The 25161-nt window shown below is 42.5% G+C and overlaps 1 protein-coding gene across 1 annotated transcript; it reads left to right on the top strand.

The window, feature by feature from the left end:
• The first annotated feature begins 27 nt into the window (after window positions 1–27).
• Window positions 28–25060, top strand: CHD1L (chromodomain helicase DNA binding protein 1 like). Its single transcript, XM_058836961.1, has 23 exons — window positions 28–163; window positions 1782–1894; window positions 2655–2761; window positions 4021–4135; window positions 4484–4515; window positions 6572–6653; window positions 7894–8056; window positions 8414–8569; window positions 9657–9749; window positions 10220–10316; window positions 11549–11622; window positions 12716–12826; window positions 14408–14522; window positions 14929–15082; window positions 16183–16348; window positions 17670–17815; window positions 18184–18347; window positions 18948–19156; window positions 20199–20297; window positions 21086–21156; window positions 21413–21527; window positions 21765–21873; window positions 22567–25060. Exons 1-23 carry the CDS (start codon window positions 67–69, stop codon window positions 22643–22645), a joined length of 2667 nt encoding a protein of 888 aa, XP_058692944.1. The 5' UTR covers window positions 28–66; the 3' UTR covers window positions 22646–25060.
• The last annotated feature ends 101 nt before the right edge of the window (window positions 25061–25161 follow it).

Raw genomic sequence — 25161 nt, 5'->3', positions numbered from 1 at the left:
GCCCCGCCCGCAGCCGGCCTCAGGCGGCGGGAACGGAGCGGAGCTGAGGGTGGCTGACGTCTCGCCATGTCCCGCTTCTTCCAGGCGCTCCGCCGCGCCGGCGGCGCCCGGGCCGGGGCTCCGGACGTGCAGGAGGCGGACGTGCAGCGGTGGGGGCTGACAGGTCAGCGGGGAGCCCGGGGGAAGGGCCGGCAGGGAGCCTTAGGGGTGTGGGCGCTGTCAGAGATGGCGGGAGGCGGCGGCGGAGTCCCGCGCTGCCTGGTGCTGCCCAACTCGTAGAATGGCTTGGTTTGGAAGGGATCTTGAAGATTATCCAGTTCCAACCCCCCTGCCATGGGCAGGGACGCCTCCCTCTAGACCAGGTTGCCTAATGCCCCGTCTGAGTTGGCCTTAAACACTTAGAGGGGTGGGACATCCACAGCTTCCCTGGGCAGCCTTTTCCAGTGGCTCACCATCCTCATAGTAAATATTTTTTTCCAAATATCTAATCTAATTATACTCTCAATTTGAACACATTCCCTCTTGTCCTGTCACTGCAGACTCCTGTAAATGGTCTAGCCCCATCTTTCCTGTAAGTTCCCTTCAGGTACTGAAAGGCCTCAGTTAGGTAACTCAGTTAGGAAGCCTTCTCTTTGCCAGCTTGGACAACCCCAGTTCTCTCAGCTGTGGTTGTTTGGGCTCTGTACTAACAGCCCCGAGGCCAGAAATAAATAGAGATGCGAATAAAGTGGCTCCCGGGCCTGTCAAAGTGAGTTGCAGCTGCTGCAGAGATGTCACTGCTGCCAAGCTCTGTGCAAGCCTTCCCCAGCTGCTGTAGTCCCTGTCCTTGGCTTTGTGGTTATAGGTGGGTGTTTGGGCCAGGGCTGAGCTCGGCTTTAACCCCCCCTAGTGCCTCAGCACAGCCTCAGCTCTGTGCTTTCGGGCAGCATGAACACGGGTTGGCCTGCTCACTGGCCTTGAAATGAGATGATGTTGAGTGTGAATTAAAGTGCTTCCCACTGCCTGGAGTGTGGTATATTAAAGGGGAAGGCCTGTGCAATCCATCCTGCCTGCCCATTTTCCTTAGCTGCTGGATGTCCTCACCTCAATTCACAGGCTGGTTTGGTTTTGTGTATCCTGCGGGCTGGGGAGTTACTTCATGCACTCAGTGTACTCATTTTCCCAGGGAGGAGAGGGCAGCAATGGCACTGTACAAAGCACTTGAGTGTAAGTACAAGAAAAGGTCTTGCCAACTCCTATGTGACTTGTATATTCATTTTGACATATTGTGCCCCATAATGATTGCAATGGTGGTAGTAGTCACAGTGGCCTATAGTGGAAGTCTGCCTTAGCTTTAAGTACAGAGAAGCTGGAAAACATCTTGTTGAGAAATTATTATTATACAATAATAGATTGTGACAAATATTTCTGGTACCCTAAAGTGTGTCTCTGGCTCTAGTACTTGCATATTTAAAAAAGTGACTCAAGCTGAAAATCAAGCTGTCTCTTAGGAACACAGAGTACCAGCCTAATTATTAGATCAGGTTCCCTCTGCAGTCTGTTGCAATGGCTCAGGGCATTTTTGTGTAAGTTTCTGAGTAGGCTTTAATTTAATGGAATTGCTGTAACATTGGGGTCTTTGCTGTCGAGGAAGGTAAACCAGCTTCTGTTGAAGGCTGCTGTGCTTTTCCTGTAAGGCAGATGTTTGGGAAGGCCTGTTCTGGGCAGGACCTGTTTTTAGTGTAAGCATGTATGCAGTGCATTGGGTGACTGTAAGTGTAACAAATCACTTTTATTCCCAGGCATTAAACTTCGTCCCTATCAACTAGAAGGTGTAAACTGGCTGGTTCAGTGCTATGAAGTCCAGCATGGCTGTATCCTGGGTGATGAGATGGGCCTTGGGAAGACTTGTCAGGTGTGTCTTCTTCTTCTGGAAAATTATCTTTGCTTAAATTCTTAGGATTTTAGCCCAGTGTTTCTGCAGAATGAAAAAGCACCCTAATGATTCCACACCCACCTCTTCAGAATTCCATACTCAAGTGAGAGCTCATTGTCTCTTTCAGTCCTTAACCACTTAAAACAAGTCCTGAGTTAAGTCCTGAGTAGCTCAAAATAGGTTTCAGGATTTTGTAAAAAGATGAGTGGCCATTTCATCCAAACACCTTATGCATAATTCATAGTGTGCAGAGTTGAAGGCACAGTACACAGCCAGTACAGGGAAAATAATGTCCTTTTGATGCACCTGCACCAAAGTGCCTTCTGTGATTGTCAACACGTGGATTAAAATTTATTGATCTAATTTTTTCAGAGCTTTGTTGGATTTTTTTAAAAGTTTTTCAGTGTGTTTAATTTTGTTGGAAAATGACTGTACTTTGGATCAGCTGATTTTATTCAATAGGTCTTAAATTACGAATAGTTTTAGAAACTGATGCATGGTAGACCTGGTTTGTGACTGTGCAAGAAAGGCCTTTGGAAAGGGGCTTCATATATTGAGGTCATGTTTTAGGATCTAAGCCTTTTTGTCTGTATCCCACTTGATACTCTGTTAACTCTGATTTGTGATAATGAACCTATGGAAACTGGCTGCAAAACTCAACAAGGAGACAGCTTATGTAGGATCAGGCTACTGGGTTGAACCCTTCCCTTATTAAAGAAATATTTTCCTTGCCTTTTAGACTATTTCTCTACTTCTTTATTTGACAAAAAAAATATCCAACAAAGAGAGATTTCTGATACTTTGTCCTCTGTCAGTTCTGAGCAACTGGAAGGAAGAACTGGAGAGGTAAGTTTCAACAGGTGCCTGTCTTACTATATTATTCCTCAGACTGGCAATTGCAAAGTTTGCAAGTTGCAAGATAGCAAAGATTGTTTTCAAATGTGCTCACTCCAACACTTTACTTTTGTCCTTTCAAAGGGATAAAAAGTAAAAAGGGAAGCTGCTACTAAACCAACAAATCAAAGCAGACTATGCAGTTAATGCATAGTTTTTACAATGCTGTGGCATTTGTGAGTCCATCCATCCTATATTATTGGCTGTCTTTCAGTCCAAATGCCTCCACTAGCTCCTTGCTTTTTATTGATTTGTAACCCTCCCTGCTCAGCCTCTCTTAGGCAAAATCTGCTGAAGACAGCAAGAATCCTCACAATGAAAGGTAAGACCCAAGTTGGGGGGCATGCTCACATATGCACACAAAATGCATCACACCTGTGCATGCAGCCCATCCTCACTGGAGTGACTGTGCTGATGGTGTATCTGCTGTGCCTGAAATATGTACATTTGTGGTCTGTAGCCCAGGGATTTCTTTTAAGAGAAAGGGCTAGAAGTTAATGGTTAGAACAGAAGTCTGTCTGTGTGGCCGTCGGCTGATGCTGTCTCTCAGCATCTGATGAAGTCACCCAGGTTACATTCTGAAGTGAGCTGGCCTGATTTGGATAGACTTTGGGTTGGAATAGTTGGGACAAAGTGCATTCCTTCATAGATCAGCAGTGCAGCTTTCCAGAAGGAATGTTAGGTAAATAACAGTGGTGGGATTAAATGAGGAAGAATTTTATGGTCCCAACAACTGGAACTGGTTTTACCTGCTTTTTGACTGAGAGAATATATTTTTGAAGCCCTGACTTGGATTTCTTTGCTGTAGACATTTTTTGTTTTTATTTTAGTGTGGTTCAGGCCAATTCTTTGGCCTCATCTGGGCCATCTGTATTCATTCACCTGCTTCTTATGAACTTTTTATTGGTTCAAAATAGTTAGGTCATGAGACTGATTTTCAATCACCTGCCTTGGACTCTTACACCTAGAAGAATGCAGGTTTATTTAGGACTTGTCCAAACCAGAGCCAGCAGCTGAAGTGCCAACCTGAAGTGAAGATCATGAGGGAGTGAGATTCAAAAACTGACATCCAGACACATCTCACAGGAGTGTAGGGTGTTTGGATAGGAATCCTCATTATCTGTGCAGTGTTTGATAATAGGGTCCAAGGTCATAAACACACGAAAAGACTTAGCTTGGCTCACTGTTTTTGCTCTTTCTCTTAACAACAGGTTTGCTCCAAGTCTTTCCTTCATAACATATGTAGGGAGCAAGGAAGAGCGACCCAAACTGCAGGAGAATTTGAAAGAGAACTCTCACTACCATGCTCTCCTGACAACATATGAGGTACATGCTGTTTTTGTCATTTGAAAGGTGGGCTCAAGTTTTCCTCATCTTTTTGATTCATCTGTACAACCCCATGCCTTGTCAGCCCACCAGTTTTCTCAGTTTTACTCTTCCAATTTTCTTCCTCCCTCTCCCTGGGTGGAGTGTGAGTGAGAGGGTGTGTGGAGTTAAACCATGAGATACTGAAGGTGTCATGTAGCTGTCATGTTTTTTCCCTCAAGTAGTAAGTGCCTTCATTCCACTCTACTCCATTTCACTGTAGTTTGCAAGCAGACAGAAAAATGCTTGGTTTTTAAATTGATGTATTTACTTAAATCATAAATCACAGTTCATTTTATTTCATTGCAGATTTGCCTGAAAGATGCAGCATTTCTAAAGTCGTAAGTCTTTTAATTTCTTCAAATTTAGGTCTGCATATCTGTCAACGATCTCTTAAGTGGATGTTTGTATGTGCAAGATTCTGTGTAGTTTCACAAGAGACAGGGGTGTTCTTGGCTTGTGATTAGAACTTTGCCTTTTCCAATTTTCAGTCTTTAATGTCAGCTAAAATATATGTGAAATTCCCTCAAGGACAGTTTTCAAGCCAGTTAACTCAAAGCAATATGACACATAGCGACTTACAGCAGTACATTAAGTATCAGTCCAGCAGAGGACATCCTCAAAAATTTCAGGTTGTAAAGGTATTAGTTGCAAAATTCACTGAAACTGACCTGCATTATATAACAGTGATAAAGTGCTAATACCATGTCCTGAAGTTTATTGCCTCCAGTCAGAACTGTGGAGGGCCCATGAAGCAGTATGCATTCTACAAAGACTGATTATTCAGCTGTAATTCAGCCTGTAGGAGGTACTGTCATGGTCACACAGAATTCCACAGGAATCTGCACTTGATATGGGGAGGAATTTTCCTTTTTTCTTAGCAGTAGTGCCAGTGCCTTGCAATGGTGGTGTGACAAATGCTGTGGGCAGCAATACGTAATGAATGGCTCAGTATCTTTGGAGAAGCAGAAATCCAGTGGCTCCCACTGGTACAATTTTGTGTCTGTCAGGACTAGTCGGGCCCACAATGGGCACCCTCCTGTCTTTCAGCAAAGTACCTGTCTTTGGTCACTGCTGGAAGTAGCAGACCAGCACACCATGGTAGAAACCAGGTCTAAGGAAAGGTAGCCATGACTATATTGTCTTTACAGTTTCATAGCATGTTCTGTGTTGCTACATATTATTCTGTTCATTTAAAAGTGTAGCCCAGGTTATGTAGCACCCAGGGAGAGCAAGTAGCCAGCCCTAATATCACAGAAACGTCACCTCCAGAGTAATGTCCTACTTCTAAAGCTAACAAATAACCTCAAAGCCATGTCACTCAAATTTCAGTTTTTGCCCTTTAGACTTCCTTCTGAAAAAAAAGTGGTTGCTAATCATTTGTACCTTGTCCTGTGTGGGAGCATTTGGAGCACTTTGTAAGGGTGGGTCAGAGTTATCAGATGTCTGCCCACCACTACTCCTTACAAGCAGTGTAACAGCACAAATGAGTTGAGCAAGAGCCATGCTCTGATGGAATAGATGAGGGACCAGATTCTGCTCTGCACATGAGCTTCTGCAATGCCTCACAGTGCAGAGTCCTTCTGCAATTCAGCTCCTGAGCTTGTAGAATAAGAGTAATGACGTTTGATTGTTCTGGCAATGGAGAACCTCTCTGATACAGCAGAGGGAAATTGAGGCAAACAAAAAGGCTGTTTGGGAAGAATGTAGGTCACTGTGATTTCAGATGTTGTATTCCACTGCAAAAGGAGAGAAGTGTGTGGATGAGAAAAGATGGAGGTTCATGCTTTTCCTCCCCTGGAAATTACTCTGATGTGGAAGTTAAAACCTGAGTGATAAGGAGGCACAAACACTGAGGGTTGAGAAGATGTGGAGTTTAAGCCTAGTGGATCTATGGGATCACCAGTGATTCTGCAGCCTGCTTGAGGACACTCTGCACAGAGCATGAACACAGAACACAGAATAAGTTGAAGCTCCTGTCTTGGGTGATTTGCAAAAGCCTTGGGATCACTCTTCTGTCACTGCCTCATGATAGTTGCTGGGTTTTTGCATGGGTGCTAGGGCCTAGTTTCATGTCTTTTTTTCCAAATCAGAGACCTCCTTGAATGTTCAAGTAACTTGTGTTTATGTCATTTTCCTGATAGTAATGGGGGTGGAGAGAAAAGCAAGAAATTCAAGTGAATTTTGTTAGTCTTGATTTCAGAAAAAATCCTGGGTTGGCCCTTCAAAAACAGCATCTGTGAATTCCACCCCACTTTTGGTGTTTGCTTGTTGTTCATGGGGTGGGACCCCACCTCAAGTTGAGCCAAGCAGAGCGACCACTTACTTTGGTCTTTTTGTACTTACAAGAATGAATTGTTAGCTCCTAACTGAAAATGCTCTTTTTGGTTTGTTCAGCTTTAACTGGGCTGCCTTGGTTGTGGATGAAGCACACAGACTGAAAAATCAAAATTCTCTGCTTCACAAGACACTTTCTGAGGTAAATGAATTCTTTTATCTTCTAGGGTCTTAAGACTTTTCCCTTTTCAGATTTTCTGTTTGTTCCCAAAGCATTAAGCCCTGAACAATCACTCATTTCCATCAGAGCTTGTGAGCAGATTACCATATTTAGTGGCAGAGAGATAAAGGCCTTGTTGGCTTTGCATGGCAGTGGGCAATATTTAGAGCTTCCCTCTCATTCTGCTTCATGTTTGGGCTTGCCATGTTGGAGCAATTTGAAAGACTTGAAACAGTGAAAAAGCCAGACATGGTGCTGAACCACAGCTGTGCTACTGCAGAAGTCTGGCTGACCTAAGCAACAAGAGGCCATCTCCAGCTCTGGCAGGGTAAAGGAACCCTTGCCTAGCTCATGAGACCTCAAGTCTTGAACTACTGAGTTCCACTGTCCCATTTAATTTGTTTACAGAAATTAGGAGAATTGCTCCAGTTTCCAAAGGACCCTGCCACAGTAGCACGAATGCCTGAGTGAAGGCTGCACTTCTTGTCATGGCAGTGAAACACCGGCGTTTGGTGTGTGCTGGCATCAGCAACAATGTACTACAATACACCTTGGAAAGTAGGGGGTTTTTATTGAATTCCTGAAAGTCTTACATATTCTGAGCATATTGTCCATGATGTCTGTAATTCAGGAGCTTTGGTTATAATCACAAAAAAATAGATGTGATTCACCACATCTCTCCATCTAACTTATTTTCTGTTACCAAACTTGAGAGAAGTTTGTGTTTTTCCAAAGGTAAACATATTTCCCAAGTCTCTTTATGGGGATTACTGTAAGCAACGTGGACCAGATAATGTTGCTGTGTTTGTCAGTTACCCAGGAAACAGAAATGGAACTTAGTCTGATGCAGTTTCATTTCACTGTCCTATTCCAACTGCATTTTCCAGTATGCCTCCCTATCTAACATCTAGTATGCAGTATTAGACTGTAGACTGCATGGACCTGAGAATTTTAATACAGTTTTGTACTTTTTTCTTATTTTGCTTACACTGAATTCATTGCACTGGTGCCAGCCCAGTCAATTTGGAGCTGTTTGACTGTCACACCATACCTAGTGTTGGGATGGTTTTGGCAAATCTGCAGCATTCTGCGAGCAGTTCTGTGCTGCCTCTCATCATTTAAGTTAAGCTTAAGAGTGGTGTGGGTGGACTTGCATACCAACTAACTTTTCAGTACAGATACTTTTTCCTAATAATTATGTTTTATTGCTGTTTTTTTTCAGTTCTCAGTAGGCTTCAGCCTGCTACTCACAGGTACTCCAGTCCAGAACAGCCTTCAGGAACTGTACTCCTTACTCAGCCTTATTGAGCCTGACATCTTTCCCCAGGAACAAGTGAAAGAGTTTGTTGAGTATTACCAAGTTATTGAAAAGGAGAATGAGCCTGGTCAGTAATAAGCAGCATTGTACTTCAGTCAGAACCAGCTTTTATCTTGACTAGGAAACATGTTGTGTCCTCTTTATTTGCTTTCTTCTAATGGTTGCAAGCTTTAAAACAAAGCCACAAAACCTAATAATTACTTTTAAGGCAAGAGCTATCTTAATGTAGCTTCTAAGTGTTGCAGGTATGCAGCTATGTCTTGGTTTCTCTGTTTGTAAAATGTGTCTTGAATGATTTCACTAAGAGATGTGAGATTCCTTTTACATTAATTTTGAAAGTGTACGTCTGAAGGTATTGTATAAACTCCTTACCTTTAACACAGTATTCTTCTTTTTAATTTTATTTCTCCCTGCCTCTGCATAGCCAAAGAATTGCACAGTCTTTTGCAGCCATTTCTGCTTCGGAGAGTCAAATCTGAGGTGGCTGCAGAGCTGCCAAAGAAGGTGGAAGTGGTTCTGTACCATGGAATGTCAGCTCTGCAGAAGAAGTACTACAAGGCCATTTTGAAAAAAGATCTAGGTAACTGGGCAGTTTGAAGTCTATAAATTATTTTTAAAAACAAAACTAATTCCTATTGTACATGCATGCTCTATTGTAAAGAAGCAGAAGTTACTTTGGTCTGCAGAATATGTACAGAATAAATATGCCAAATTTGGGCTGCTTAATTTTTGATTTTAACTTCTGGCAAAATAAGAGACATGCATATTGGTCTATTGCTCAGGTATTGTGAGCTAGGAAGGGTCAGTTTGAGGACCTGCTTTGAGCCAGTCTCAAAGTAATTAAAGTAATTTAAAATACTTACCACAAGGTAGGCCTGCTCCTACTGCATGTTTTTGTATTCAGACAAAAGGGTGCTACGAGAAATTTTGGATCTGTGGTTCTCTACAAATTTTGTAATAGTAGCACAGATGCCATAAAGCAAACTTCAACCTACTGGATGCAGACAGGAGGTTTTTTGGGAAGCTGCAGGGTTATGTAGACAATGCAACCACTACCATTGTGTGGTTTGTGACTGCTTATTTGTCGTAAGGAAATTAAAACTGGGGAGTTAGAGAGCCTTTGTTCTTCTAGGGCTTTCTAGCACTTTGCATATACTTCATCTGGAAATCTGAAACTTCATCTTCTACTGTAGTCAGCATATGTCTATGCAGTTCTTTTTGTTCCTTACAAAAATGCAACTCTTCTTAATGTTCCTGGTTGCCCACGAGATCTTGATTGTACTGTATATTTTTATTTTTTTTTAATGCAAATGAACTGCACCAAATTTCTTTCACTTATTTTGATGATTCACTCTCAGAAAAGTTACAGTGACCTTTTCCAGGGAGTCCAGAAAGTTCAGTGGGTCTGAAAAGGCAAGGTAGTGCTTATCACAGTCTTATTTCTAAAAGCTTGTCCAAAAAGTGTGAGGGGAATGTTTTTTTGGTCCATGAAAACAGCCATATTAGTCTTGAGATGGGAAATTCAAATCCAGGTGTGATACACAGAGAGAAATACTCCAGTGCTGAAGCACTTCACAGCAGTGCTCAGTACCAAGACATTCCCAGTCACAGCCATTAATGGAGCATGGGCTTCCCTGCTTTGTTCTTTTCTCTGCTGTTTGTTCCAGATGCATTTGATAATGAAATGGGAAGGAAGGTTACACTCCAGAATGTCCTAATTCAGCTTCGGAAGTGTGTTGCCCACCCATACCTCTTCAACGGTAGGAAAGCACTGTTCTCTTTTGAAACGGGAAAAACACCTTTCTTGATTTACACAGTGGTTTTCTACTATTAGTGTAATGCTTAAAAGAAGCAGGAAATAAACACTCTTGTACTTGAATCAGTAACGGCTGTGAGTTTGAGATTAGTTCCAGCACATGACAGTTCATCAGTAATGACAAATAAAGTAGGAGACTGTGTGAAGTCTGAGTTTCTGACTGCAGCTTTCTATTTCTATGTCTTCTCTCATCTAAACAAAGAAATCACTCTGTGATTTCACTTTCACAAAGCAGAAATGCTTTGTGAACTGCTGAGGGTGTCATTTAGAGATAGAGAAGGACCATCACTTCTCAAGCAAGCACTGTATGGCTCTGCTCAGCAAACGTGACAGTGCTGACACACTGAGGTTGACCACATAATTTTTATTTCTGTGGTATTAACTCTGCTTTTGAAATTATCTTTTCTGTTCCAGGTGTTGAGCCAGAACCCTTTGAGATTGGAGACCATATTGTTGAAGCCAGTGGCAAGATGTGTTTGTTGGATAAACTCCTTTCATTCTTGTACGCTGGGTATGTCATGTTGGGATAGGGTTGACATAGGGAGAAAAAGTAAACTGGGAAAGAAAACTACTTTATTTAGCTATAGATTGGGCAGTTATTCATCACAACACAAACACTGACCTATTTATTGCACATTACTCACTACTTGAAAGAAGTAAAAAAAGCTGTATTGGAAATGGTAGAGGAACCTTGAAGATTTTTGTAGCTTCCCTTTAAGCGTTTCTCAAAGCATTTGACTAACTCTCTCACGTGCTCTTATATTTGCCATATTTGAGAACCTGGGACAATAACCACGTGACTTGGTATTCAGCGGATCTGCTTTGATTGTGAGTTTCCTGAGAGTGGTTTCTAATGCCTCAGTTGAGTTCTTTTGTGCTAGCATGCCTGTGTTAGCCTGGAAGGCACAATCCATGGCAAATGTGAAAAAGAGAAACCCAAGAATAAGCTGAAACTTCAGAAGTTTTGGAATTTATGTTCAGAACCCTTTGTGTTGTGCTCTGGTGAGTTCAGAACGTGGAATCCAAAGACCAAAGAACAAAGCTTCAACAGCCCTTGTGAAGTTCTGATGTGATTTTGTTATCTTTGTCCTGTTGTGTAGCACCTTGCGAGTGGCTGCCTCTCCACTGAATGTCTTTGCTGCAGGACCATCCCTGTTAAAATTCTAGACTTGGAAATGTCTGTGTTCTGCTCTAGGGTGAAGTCAGATTTTAACAGAGCACTGTCTAAGGCCTAGGGCTGGGAGGGAGGAGAGTTGATTTCTAACACACCTTTGTAGGTAGAGCTTGATCTTTGAGAATCATTTTCTGGAGAAGGAAATGTTCTTCTGTCACAGAGATGCTGATACTGCATTTTCCCAGTATTTCAGGTGCATTGTAGTGTGTGATTTGAGAGCAGTCACGTGGTGAAGAAGACTCGTCATGCTAGGCTGAAGCTGGGGATTCTTTTAGACAGGCTCCTCACCAGCCTGTATCCAGCCAGCAGCAAAGCTGTGCCAGAGCCCTGTTACTTCTCTGTGACTCCACACTCTGCACAGGTCAAATGATGATGGCAAATAAAACTTAACTGATTACATTTAGATGTGGAGCTGAAAATGTGGTAGGGGAACGGGCCATGATTCTGGGAGGCCTTGCTGTGTAGCAGGGACTAATAATGACTGGTTAAGCTATTGTGACCCTCCCAGCACACTGTGAAATTCTGTCACAGTATGCTGAGGATCACAGGGTTTCTTGTTCTTCTTGCAGTGGCCACCGTGTGTTGCTCTTTTCTCAGATGACTCAACTGCTCGATATTCTGCAGGACTACATGGACTATAGAGGTATGTTCTGCACACTTTGATAAGAGAGGGCTTATCCTAATGATCTCTGCCAGATATTGTTCCTGTGATTTTGGTTGATCTCCCTGGATGGAGAGAGGAATGTGATGAAGTTTTTTTGGTTCTTACTAGATTGGGACCATATTCCTGCAGCAGCTCTGTGAGTTGGAGGGACTTGAGTTCAGCTCTTTGCTGTTACCAGCTTCCTGAAATGAGCTGGCAGTTAAGTGTTGTTCTTGAAATTAGCTTCAAATTTTGTGCCTTGATGAAATGGAGCTAACAAATGGCAGGGTAGCAATGTTTCATTATATACCTGTGTTCAATTGTGTACCTGTGCCCTGAAGTAATTGCAGTAAAGGCAGTAGGCTTGCTCTAGATTCACTTTGTCCAGTACAAAACACAAACTGAGCCACAGTTATACCAGGAAGTTAATTTTTGATTAAAACAGTTGTTGACAGTGGGGCCCCAACATGTCTGTGAGGGCAGGTTGGATCAGACCATTTTTGGCAAGGTTAGCAATGTGTTCTTGGGACATTTTCTTTTGTTTCCATCCACGTGGCTCCATGCCTGCTGAGGATTTCCCATGAAAGAAGCTTTTGTTTAGTGTTTATGGTTTTGGACGACTAGTAATGTAGTATAAAACCAAATGTAGTGCCATATCCCATACTACTTGCTCATAGCAAAGCACACACTAAAGGCCGTGGGAGTTTGGGTAAGGAGGATCTGATGGTTGTTATCCTGTTTTGTGGGGCCAACAGCCAGCACAGCATAGTCTGAAATGGGACTGTGTGCTAATGTTCTTTTACTTGGGCTCTGAATTTTCCTGTTGTGTTTCCAAGCAGTAAATTAAATGCTAAGAGTCTCTGCTTCAGATTCAGCTAAATTACTCTTTACCAACAGTCAATCTGGAAGTCAGGGTCATTACCTCAGTTTATATGAGGTTTAAATGGGAATAAATTAAGGAGTTGAAGGCAATAAAATGAGAACCAAGTCAGGAGGATTTGGCACAAAAATACTCAGAACAGCAGTGAGACAATAGAGAATGAGGTAAGAGGGTAAGGCAAAAATTCAGAAACATTCATGTTTGTTTGGAAAGGCTACAGCTACGAGCGGCTGGACGGCTCTGTTAGGGGTGAGGAGAGACACCTTGCCATCAAGAACTTTGGTCAACAGCCCATCTTTGTCTTCCTGTTGAGCACCAGAGCAGGTAAGGAGAGACAAACAACCCATTTTGCTTCTGCACTCTTATTTTATTCTCTCTGGCAAGGTTTTAGGGAATTCTGAATCCTGCAGAGCCTGCTGTGTGGGGGATTTTTGAGGGAGACAGGACACATCCTGAACTTGGGTCTCTCATCTAGGACATCTGGTTTCTGTGCGTTCCTTTTGGCAGCTGATGCCAAGATCCTTTTCATATTGCAGCCTCTTGAGTTTATTTTATTCCAAGTTCCATAATGCCTGTCTCTGTGCCAGTTTGAGCTTAAGGAATCTCACTACCATTTCATTTCTGCAAGCATCCGACTTTAGGCAGGAACAGACTTCCTTTAAGTAAGCTGGTGGAATTGTTTCTCAAGTTTGCTGAACATGGACATGCTCTTTAGCTGGCAGACAGACTGAAACAAGAGCCTTCTACCGTCCTGAGGCTGCAGAGAACTCCATGGGACTGCCATCTGTGCTGCTTCCCCTCTTCACTCCCTGGGCAGATCTGTCTTCTACACAGTTTCAAACTTCCCTGTCTCTCTGTTCAAGCAAGCACAGAAGAAGCTTGGCCTCTCCAGAGGAGGAATCCACACTGCTTGGTCTCAAACATAAAACTGGAACCAAGTCAAGTCTTCCTTTGGGCTTGTGGTTAGACTTGTCATGATGAGCCTGCACCACAGTGCACGGAGGGGAGCACACAGGGATAGTGAAGACCCTAAAGCTGGATGTGTGTCAGGAGTTTGTGTGTCTCTCCCCACAGTGCCTGAGCTCTCCCTCCCATGCCAGCCAGACTTAGGGCTGTTTTTTACTGCACACTGCTATGTCTGGCCAATACAGTACTGCTTGTATTCAGCTGGGAGCAGGTGTGCTAACAGGATTGCCATTGCTGTTATATTATGGACAGAGATTTTCATGTGTATGGCTGTCTCCACTTGCAGGGATATTCTGATTACAGGGAGGGTGTCTTGTCATGAGCTGGGGGAAATGTAAGGCGGCAGGCTGTCCCCTCTTTAACTATAGTACATGGTCACAGTAGAGGTATTTAAAAATATAAAACTAACTTTTTTTTGTCTTTTTATTTCATGAGAGCCCAAGTTCTAACCTCAAAACCTCTGAGTCATATAAACACCTGGGCTCTGGTTATTGTATAGTTGGGCTAGGTGTTTTCCACTGTTTCAGTGGTATATTTGCAGCAGGTTCTGTACTGCAGCCAAGTGATGACTTGGGCAGTCCCTTGTGGCTTCAGGGAAGCCAGTCTTTGCAGGGGTAATCTCTCTGCCAGCAGAAGAATTATGTCTATGTTCATCAGTCTTGACAATCAGTCCCTTTTGCATTAGTTCACTCACACCCTGTGTTTTTTGATTACATTGCATTGTACAGCTTCTTTTTTGGACTGTTGCTGGAAGCTGGAAATGGAAGATTTACCCATCTGTTTAGATACTTATGGGACATAGATTTGGGTTTGAGAGATGGATTGGATTAGATTAGATGCAATTGATCAGATCTGACAGAACTTCGCACAGCATAAATTCTCCAGCTTCTTTATTTTCTGTTGGCAACATATTTTATGACCTTCTTCTTTTGTTTGTAGGTGGAGTTGGCATGAATCTGACGGCAGCAGATACAGTTATTTTTACTGATAGTGATTTTAACCCACAAAATGACTTGCAAGCAATAGCAAGAGCTCACCGGATTGGGCAGCACAAGTGAGAAATGTCACTACTTGTGGTTTGGTTGCTGACTCTTGGCCTCTCAGTATTACTTTCCCCTTCCATAGGTTAAAGTATGAGGATAGATTCAAGATCAAAGGGGGGCAGAGAGGATTTTGTGCCTTCATTTTCCAGCTGCAGCCTCATACAGTTTTGTCATGTATCCAGGTGGGAACTTTGTAAATTTGGAGTAGGAGATGGAGGGTGGAGGTTTGCCTGCACTTTTGCAGTGAGCATTTCTCCTGTGTCAAGCAGAATTGTATCAGCATCACATTTCTGCGGATTGTTTTTGCTCATTTTGTTCTTGCCTTCTTTACCTACCAAAGGAGTGGGTGAGGGGATAGTAAATACCTTAGCACCTCAAAACAAAGTAAGTAAGGAGAATTTTCTTAAACTTTTCAAGGCCTGTAAAAATTATCCGTTTGATTGGGCGAGATACAGTTGAAGAAATAATCTACCGAAGAGCTGCCTCGAAGCTCCGGCTGACCAATGCCATCGTAGAAGGGGGACAGTTTGCTCTGGGAGTGCCCAAGCCTCAGGGAACAACAGAGTTACAGGTAAACCAGGGTTATATCCTCAATTTGACTCCAGTAACCACCTTAGAAATGTCCCAGAATGTTTCTGTATTTACATCACATTTGAACCTCTGCAAACAGCTCTGCATTGACATGCCAGCTTTTGTATGTAGGAACCAAAATGACACCCCAGGTCCAGACAACATCTGATGTTTGAAGACAGTTTTTGCAATTTTGAAGTGCATTCATTGTGGAAAAAGGGTGTGTTGTCTTGGAGAAGACGGGAAGACAGGACCTTTCTTTGTCTTACTTGGTTTTTAATTATAATTAGTGGAAATTATAAAAAGTGGAAGCTGACTCATTGTTTCTTGAACTGGTCTTTATCTGGTGCTTTTCTCTCACAAACAGAGCTAATAAGAAGTCAGGTGATAACCCAGTCAGCTTTTGGTTGTTAGTCTGAAACTCGGTCAACCCTCTTTTGGCCTCTTGGCAAATACAGTGTCTCAGGAGTCAGGGCATGATTTATAATTCTGACCTAAAAGCTGAGGTTTGTGTTGAGAACTTGGCTTCAGAACATCAAGTGAAGTGACATTTAAGGGGAATGTATCCCCTGTGTGCAGCTAAACCTAGGAGAGGTTTGGATTTAGTGTATCCTTTTTTCCCCTTTGGCTGCCCTCCCTGCCCCATTTGTATGTATCTCAGCAATTATCGTTTCTGTGGAAGAAGTGGAACTGAGCCCATAGGAAATTCCATGCTGATATTTTTCTCCCCCTGGATTTTTATGGTATTTAGGCTTTTGTTTTAAAGGGGTTGAGGGCAAAAGCAAGCCTGTCCGTTCTGGCTATGAAGAAGGCTGTTTGAATGCAGTCAGTACAGTGCTATTTTGTCATTTAGCCCTGAAGAAAAACGACTGTTCAAGTCTGGATGAGTTATGATTGAGGGAGATAGGTTGTTGGGGCTTGTCCTGTCAGGTGTTGGGAGAATGGGCCATGTTAAAGAACAAGTATTTTGACAGGCAGCCTTAAAGCTTAGGTTCCTCCACTCATACATCCTTTGCATTTAAGCCTGAGAAGTTTGAGACACTGGGATTGACATGGTATTAGAGGATAATAATACCAAACTTCCCCTTCTCTTTGTTAAAGCTGAGTGAAATCTTGAAATTTGGCCTGGATAAATTGCTCTCCTCTGAGGGAAGTACTATACAGGATGTGGAGCTGGAAAACATCCTTGGAGAGACAAAAGGAGGGCAGTGGATAATGGACACTGTGCTGCCACAAAAGGAAGAGAATGAAGAGGAGGATACAGAGAGTAAGTTAAGACTCTAAATAGCTGTGTCACTTGAGTGCTGGTAGAAAAGGCTTCCCAGGCAGAGGTGCCATTTTTCAGTCGAGAAGAAGAAAAGTAGAATTGTAATTAAGTTACCTGGATTTTGTTTGTGGCCTATCCACAAACTTTATTCCTGAATCTTTATTGGTATTTTTGTTCTTTTTTTGTGTCCTTATTTGCCTACTTGTAAGATAATGTTAACAATACTTGCCCAGTTTTGTTGGCTGAGAGTTGAATTCCTTCTCATGTTTTAATACCTTAGATAGAAATTACAGAGAAATGGGGAAATATTCATATTGTAGCTACTGCTTTTCCCACAGAGAACTATTTAGATCTACAGTTTTGGAGATATAATAGTAATTTAAGGAAAGCTGTGTAGCAGGTGTTTCATTTTTATCTCCAAATAAAAGATTATTTGCTATGGAAATCCAAAAGGTGAGATGAGAAATGCAGAGTCATGGTGTCTGTAGAACTAAAAGAAACTTACTCTGTCTTCAAAACGCTGCTTTCCAGCCCAGATGTCACCCAATTGTGGTTAGCTTTTCATAGCTCCATAATATATGAAAAGAAATTCTAAGGATACTTCCCTCTTCCAGTGCCTTCTTTCCCAGAGAAAGACTGATTTTTTTTCTGGGTACACAGTAGCAATTAAATACAGGTTTGTGACTGAAGCTGAAATGTGGCTCTGCAGGACAGTTATCGTCCATCCAGCAGCAGTTGCCAGCAATGAGTAATTATTTGCTGAGAGTTAGCAAAGAGTGGTATTTTCTGATGGTGACTTAAAAGAGGGGCAGTGGTACCACACTGTGTAATAGGTATAGGGAAAATAACTCACGTGGTGAGCAGCAGCCCTGCGCTGCCAGAGTTCTGTGCTTTCATTTCATTTGGGAAGTCAAAAGCAAAAATTTGCTATCCCTCTTCAAGAGCTGCCTGTAACTACGTAGCAGAGCTGAATGAATTCTCCACTGGCAGAGATGGACTGACCAAAGAGAACAGAAATGGAACCACAATTTAAAATAATTAATTAACTGAAATAGGAAGAAAGCTTCCTTGCAATCTAAACATCTTAAATAATCTTAAATTAAAAGCTTTTGTCAGAGGAAGCAAATCTTGATTCTCTTGTTTCTACAGGATACCGACTCTATACCAAACTCTATACCAATAAATTGTGAGAGTGAAGATCTTTCTCTGCTGAGGGTAGAACGATGTAACAGAAGAGCCAGATTTTTTCTTTATCTCACTGTACATTTTAGGTGTTAGTAGATTTCAGTTCCTTTTCATGCTTTTAAATTATTTTTTAAAGATCACATGTACGTGTATGAAGGCAAAGATTATTCAAAAGAACCCAGCAGAGAAGACAAAAAAGCATTTGACCAGCTTTTGGATCTTCAGAAAGCATTGATTGAAGAGACCAGTAAGGAAGGGAGAGCTCTCCGGAACAAAGCAAACGTAAGGCAGATGTGACAAGGAACATGATACTCTTTCATTTGCTTGTGGAAAATGAAACTTGGCACTTTTCTCTCTTTACCTACAGCTTGCAGAAGGCATGTTAAAAGATTTGGATGTCAGTGTACTCAAGTTGGCTCTGGAATCAGGGCTTGACAATTCAGCAGTTCTGCTAACAGACCTGAGATACTCTGTACAGGGCACTTCTATAAACTCAGGTCACAAAACCACGTATTATCTGACAATTGAGATCTGATGATTAGGACTTGTGGACAAGTAAACAAATGGGAAAGGAATGTAGGTGAAGTTGGGCATCAGGCATGGCTTTAAGATGAGCAGTTTGTTTCTGTGATACCTCTGTCTTTCTCCAGGCCCTTCTTACAGGCCTCCGGGAGCAGTCGGCCAGGAGGAAGCACTTGCTGAGTGAAGAGGAGCTGGAGGCTCGGAGGAAGAAGCACCAAGAAGCAGCAGCAAAGAGAGCAAGGCTCATGGAGGAAAAGAAGGCAGCAAAAGCAGAGGCAGAGCACAAGAAAAAGTATGGTTTGTGTTGCAACTACTACTTGTAAACTGATGTCTGTTGCACTGTACTCTTGGAATGTGTCTGATTGATGGAAATAATATGTTCAAACTGCCTAACATGTGGATGCGAAGGTGGAAAATGGCTTGACTCCCTAGCAAGGGTTATTTCCTCCTGAATAGCTTGCCTGACTTGACTTTAATTCATAGAGAGTGGCCTGAATAAGAGCCTCGTGTCTGACTGTGCAATCGATGAGCGTTTGGGAGAAGCTTTCTGAAATGTCACAGTTGGCCCCTATAAATTGCTCTGACATCTGTGGCTCTGGCACATCTTAACTTTCTCTTTCCTGTTTCCCAAGTGTTCTTCCTTTTCACCACCCCAAGTAGTTCCTTGTCCTTTGTTGTGTGCTCACTTTTTCCATGCCTGCAATTGGCTTATCACATTGGCGTGTGGCTCCTAATATAAATAAGAACTTTGATAACTGTTGTTCTCACCTAAAATGGGGAGAGAGCAGAGGAAATGCAGGTCTAGGTCTCCTGTGTTTCACTGCAATGATTTAACCAAGCTGTGTGCCCCCACCTTTGATCTTCATTGAACATCCTCTTCTCTTGGTTTCAGGATGGCCTGGTGGGAGGCCAATCATTACACATCTACCTGCCTTCCTTCAGAGGAAAGTGGCTCTGAAGAAGAGTTTGAAGAGGATGAGTTGGGGCAGAATGTATATTTAGATTACAAAGATGGAGACCAGAACTATATCAAGTATGTCATGGGAGATGTAACCCACCCCCAAGCAGAAGAGGAAGATGCCATCATTGTCCATTGCCTAGGTAGGACTTGGTGAACAACAGGAATATTGTTGGGTGGGGTGAACAAGGCAGCTGAATTGTCCCTAATGGTTCAATAGTTTCTAATTCTGAAATAATATGGACTTGAGTCTGGTTTAATCTCAAATAGTGCAGAGGCAATACAGCCTCTCCATACTCCAGCATGTATAACCCACATAAGTACTACCAAGGTGCAAGGGTCTTTGTATGCCCACTCTGGATTTATAGGGAAACCTCTTCAAAGGTGCCTGTAGGGCTTGAAATTTTATATCTGTGACTAAATGATGACAATTCCTGAGAGCAGGGCCTTTCGTTTGTCCTGTGGAAGCTGTAGGGATCAAACTGAGATACTGAAATTCATCTTCTTTTTCTGGTCAGCAGAGAGACAGACAATTCCAGAGGCTGAGGTCAGAGTTTCTTGGTGGTTGTCTCTCAGCACTGACAGTACAGAGGCTCTAGGCTAGTCTCCTAATTTAAGGCCCTCTTTAAAGACATTAAAGCTGAGGGAGATAAAGTCACGGTACGGAGTTCCTCCTGAAGCAGTGCTGGAGGTGTTTTCTGTCCAGGGCTACAGCAGAACATCATCATCTGCTTTGGCTTATGTTATACTCTGTACAAAAGATCATGTTTGAAGTGCAAATGCCAAGTAGAAGTGAAAGACTGCAAATACCAAACACCTGGTGTGGGAAGCCCAAGGCACCAATCTGGGGACATACTACATGCATGCTCTGTGTACCTATATGTATGTATGTGAGGATACTGTCTGGTTTATGTACTTAGGGCTAGTGCTTGTTTCAGTATTCTCAGTGGACAGTAAGGAATTTTTCTGCTGAATTTTTCAGGAAACTGTGATAAGTTTGTTTTTCTCCAGGGCTGAGGTTTATCCTTTAGGGTAGTCCCTTGAATAGTGGTTGACTTAAGTTTGTATGTAGTTCCCGTATCTGGTTTTGATAATCATTCATTGCCTGTGTACAGAGCAGGTGCCTTTCCTGCAGGGGTGGTCTCAACTTCACTTCTAAAAGGAATCTAACTTGTTTCATTCTAGATGACTCCGGCCGCTGGGGAAGGGGTGGTTTATTCACTGCTCTAGAGGCTCGTTCTGATCAGCCAAGAAAAATATATGAGATGGCAGGAAAGATGAAAGGTAAGAGATTAAAATATGGCCTGAGGCCAAGATACTCAGAAGAGGTAAAACCCCACTGACACTGACACAGGAGTGAAGTGCCTGGATACCTCAATACTCATGTGTTTTACTCTTTCTCTGGATATGTGCATTCCTAGCTCTGAAAGTAGTACTTCAGCAGGTGCTTTGACTTGGCTTGTTTGGAGTGTGAGAACTCTGTCTAGAGGCTGATCACTCCAATCCATCCTGCAAGTCATTAAAAAAAGGGAAAAAACTCCAAACTATCCTGCAAGTCATAAAAATAGGGAAAAAACTCCAAACTTGTACATTATTCACAGAATGTTTTTCACTAAATACGACAGAGCACTGCATCTTCTGTCAAAGTGCTTTCAAGAAGGATGAAAGCCACCTCAGGCACCATTCAGCTGAGCCTTTGCTTCTCTCCAAGCTCTAATCTTTTCCTGAGCCTATATTAACAATTCTTGAGATACCTGCAGCTGGTTAGGAATTAATATCTTGCAATAAGATGGACATGTTATCTTTCTAATTTCCTGGGAGATGCTCTCTTCTCATTTCAGTGTCTCTCTTTCCATTTGTTGTCTTTAGCTGGGTGTATGTGTGTGACTCTGTGGCTCAGGGAGGAAAATGTTTGTCTTGCTTCCCTGGGCAAAGGATCTCACTGCTGAAACCATCATGAGGAGATACAGTCTCAGAGAATAATACAGAATATGACAATGAAATTCATTGGCTGCTTGTTTACTCTTCAGGACTGTTTTTTTATTGTTGTCCTGTTCTTTTTTTCTGGACAGACCTGGAGTTAGGAGGAACCCTACTATTCCCTATTGATGATAAAAAATCCAGGAAAAAAGGACAAGATTTGGTGAGAATAAGAAGCTCTTTCCTGTTTTGCTCTATCAGTATGTTTTTGAAGCTGTGTGAAATTAACCTTATGTCTTTTCACAATAATGGCACTGAATTACTGAACATGGCAAAGTTGCAGTTAAATATTAGAGATAATGAGTTCTTTTCTTCATTTCTTAAAGCTAAAAGTTAGTAATGCAGTTTTCCAGCACTGTCACTGTATCTCTTAGTACAGTATATAGATTCTATTTCAAATTTTTGTGTTTTCTCCTTAGCTGGCCTTGATTATAGCTCAGCACCGGGATCGGTCCAACAACTTGTCTGGCATTAAGCTGCCAGCTTTGGAAAAGGGCCTAAAAAAGATTTATTTAGCAGCCAAGAAAAGGAATGGTAAGTGTTTGTGCAGTAGAATAGCAAATCCATACATGTGTAGTTGCACCTAAAGATGATGATCAATTTCCACCTCTCTGTTGTTTTTTTCTGAAGTGAAGTGAGATCTCCGTAACAGGTAGCTTGCTCAGAAGTGTATCTTCTGTTCTTTGTTGGGTAGCTTGAAGTCTTTTTCTAGACTGCTTTCTGTACATGTTTCTTGTCCTGAAGAGTGTGCACTCTCTGTTCTCTCCTCAGCAACAGTGCATCTACCACGGATCGGGTATGCAACAAAAGGCTTCAACTGGTACGGCACCGAGCGGCTCATCCGAAAGCACCTGGCAACTCGGGGTGTGCCCACTCTTATGTATCCTTTCAGAGTGTGTCTCGTTCTGTTCACCTTCCAGTACTGAAATGATCCTGTAAATATCTTGGTAAATGCAAAGCAATGAAGTAAGGCAAGGCACAGATGCCACAGTCCAGCTAGAAAACATGGCTTCTCTCGCTTTGCTGTCAGTATCCAGCATTTCTGACAGCATCCAGGTACTCATTCCACACTGAAGACTTAGCATTTTAGATGATAGTGACAGATGAGTGTGATTCAGTGTGCCTGTCAGAATTTGTTAGAACCAGGTGCTAGTCTTCTGTTGACAGCATGGACTACCTGTATATGCCACATCTGTGGGGGACATGACTGGAATTTCAGATTAATGGAAGTGACTCAGAAAGTGGCAAAAGTGAGAATTTAAACAAACATTACAATGTTCCGAACAGGTGATAGCCTGCTTTCTTGACTGAATGTGATGAAAGTTGCTATGTTAGGACAGGCTTAGGAAGGCTTTCACCTTTCAGGAAAGGAAGCAGTTTACAAGGAGGCTCTGTTTTGTCCCTCCTCATGGAAGACTTGCATTTGCTGTACTGCCAGCAATTCTGTGAAACCGAAAACCTGAAACAAAGACAAAAGTATTCAGAGCATTCTGGCTCTCTTCCTTGGTAAATCTGGTAGTGGACATGTTATCTAGTAAGGACACTTAACAGCATTTCCTTGACTTTTTATTAGATATTACTTCTCTAGGAATAAAGGTTCTTCCTCTGCTTCACAGCCATATTCATCTTCAACAACAGTCTTAAAGCCATGAAGATGCAGTAATTTCACCAAGAACATGCACAAAAAGTGAGCATCACTCAGGCAGTCCATGTGTGTTCATGTCAGAAGCATGAGTTGCACTGCCATTATTCACACCTGTACCTCTGCTGTGAATGGGCCCAACATTTGCATGTTGTCAGTGGCTCTGGAGTGGAATGAGAGTCTCTCTGGCTTCAGAGCCCAAAGAGGAAGGATCTTGGCTCAATCCCAGATCTCTTTTAGAGACTGAAAATTAAACTTTTATCTGATGGTCCACTGTTATCCCTTACATTAAGTTATTGTTAGGGCTTGGAATACAGTATTGTTTAGCTGTATTTCCCTGCCCCCTCCCTCCCTCTCAAATTTCATACCTTATCTCACTATACCTCTTTTCAATCAGCATTTTAGTGGTTACCTGGCATTCAGTCTACATGTCCACATATGACTCAGCAGAAAGGAACCTCTCAATTGTATGACAACCACACAGGATTAACTGTTTATAGTCTTCTGATTTCTCAGAAATCCATTTAACTTGCATTTGTTCAAATGTAAAATTTGCCTACCTAATCATGTGGTTATAGACTAGCAAAATGCTGACCAATATCCTTGGCAAATGTGTGCAAGGCTGCCAGAATTTGACACTGACTATGATACCTTTCCTTCTCCCACAACTCATATTTCATTACACAGCTTTTTGTTGCAGCTGTGGGGCAAAACTGGTTCCTTACTACTGTCTGAAAAACTGTGTGAAAGGTTCCATGACCCTTTGATTCACTTTTTAGGGCAGAGTCTTTGATGTTGGCTTTGCTCTGCTGCAAGAGAACTTTCCTGTTTTTGACATTGTTGACACTATTTTTAGCCAACATATTTTTGGGTGGTTTTGTACAACCGAGCAATAGTAGCTCTCCTAATAAGCGCTGTGACCAGGGAGACTGTGAGGTGCCAAACTTAATTCAATTTAAAGTTCATCTTCCAATAGGAAGTCACCCCACAAGCAGTGGAAAGTATTTTGCTAAATATCTCATTGCCAGCATACATCTCACTGTCTGCATTTACACTACCCCTGTGGCAGTGTAATAAATAATTCCAGGCTTGCCATGGCTCATCATGCTGTCTGGTGTACTCCACACCAGGATAAGCCCTCCTGAGCTGGGTACTCTGTTGTTCACTCTTGGTTGTAGCAGACAACTCCATGGGATTCATTACCTCCTTTGACCCTGCTGGAGCTGAGGGCAGCCAGTGCTGCACAGCACCTCTGTGGGTAAGACCTTTCTTGCAGCTATTCCCAGGAACAGCCCCTCTGCATTTGGCAAAGTGCCTGCAGGATCAGAGTCCGACTGTGAGCGCTTGGAGAGGTGAGAGGTGGTGAGTGGATGTACCTTCTTTTCCTCACTCTCTCAAACTGGCCCTCTTCCAGCGGGCCGGCTGGTGGCACTGTTAATCAGCTGCAGCAGCTCACAGTGCTTCTCCAGCCTGGAAAAACGCTCCCTCTTTCCCAGAATTAAAACACCAATTACGCTTTTTTTCTTTGGCAGCTTGACTGAACACATAATTTCAGTCTGCACTCTCAAGGCTCTGTTCCTCCACCTCTTCTTTTTCCTTCATGTTTATTTCCTTTCGTTAAAAGCTTTAGTTCCCAAGTATTCCAGTGTGTGCCGTCTTGTTCCTCAGCTTCATGTGCACCTACAGGTTCTCTGGCCACCAGTTGCACATGAGCAGAGGATTTGTCCTGTGGCTGGGCCCCCCAGAACAGACTGAAGTAGTGTGTCTGTCCCCACTATGGCCAGCTATTCCTTTTTGAGGCCTCATGCTTTCCTTTGTTTCAGCCTCTGTCCTGTGCCCCCCACCCTGCTATGACTGACTTGAGTTACAAGGGAGTGTAGGGCTGACTGTTAATGTCCCTTACCCCTTAAGGTCTACAGGGAGCTGAGAGGTACCTGTAACACAGAGGAAAGGTCGTGGTATGTAACAGATTCTAGCCCTCTAACTCAGGGGCAAGTAAATAAATCAGGTTCTCTTCGTCTCTCATCCTTTTCGACTGTACAGGTGAAATCTACCTTATTTTTTTCCCTTTAAATATACTTAGGAAGTGCTTATGGAGTGTGGGGACTTTGTTGTGGATTTTTTGCTTTCTTTTGTTTTTTAACAATATTCTTTAGTATTATTTGAATCTGCTGAACCCAAAGAAAAGCTCTACCTCTGTCTGCTTTGAAATGGAGGTGAGATTTCAACTGAATCCTGAATTGGATTTTGCAGAATCTCAGCCAAGCAATGTTTTTCTAGTTTTTCTAGTGTTGCTACCTACCACCATTTTTCTTTATTTGGGCAGAAATCATGTATTTCAGATAATTAATTCCATAAAGGGTGCAACAGCTTTTATACAAGTTGCTATACAAAATAAATGCATCATGCTGTTTCTTCAGCTGCACAGTACTGTGCGTTTTCCCTTTCTAAATAGCAACCACCCAAAAGGGAAGGAAGGAGTTATTTTGTAGTCATGTCCCTCTGGCCTCTCTCTCTCTCTTCTTC

The sequence above is a fragment of the Poecile atricapillus genome, chromosome 1, assembly GCF_030490865.1.
Source record: "Poecile atricapillus isolate bPoeAtr1 chromosome 1, bPoeAtr1.hap1, whole genome shotgun sequence".
NCBI classification, from domain to species: domain Eukaryota; kingdom Metazoa; phylum Chordata; class Aves; order Passeriformes; family Paridae; genus Poecile; species Poecile atricapillus.
Note: the sequence above shows the minus strand (reverse complement) of the source record. Positions and strands in the feature narration are given on the sequence as shown.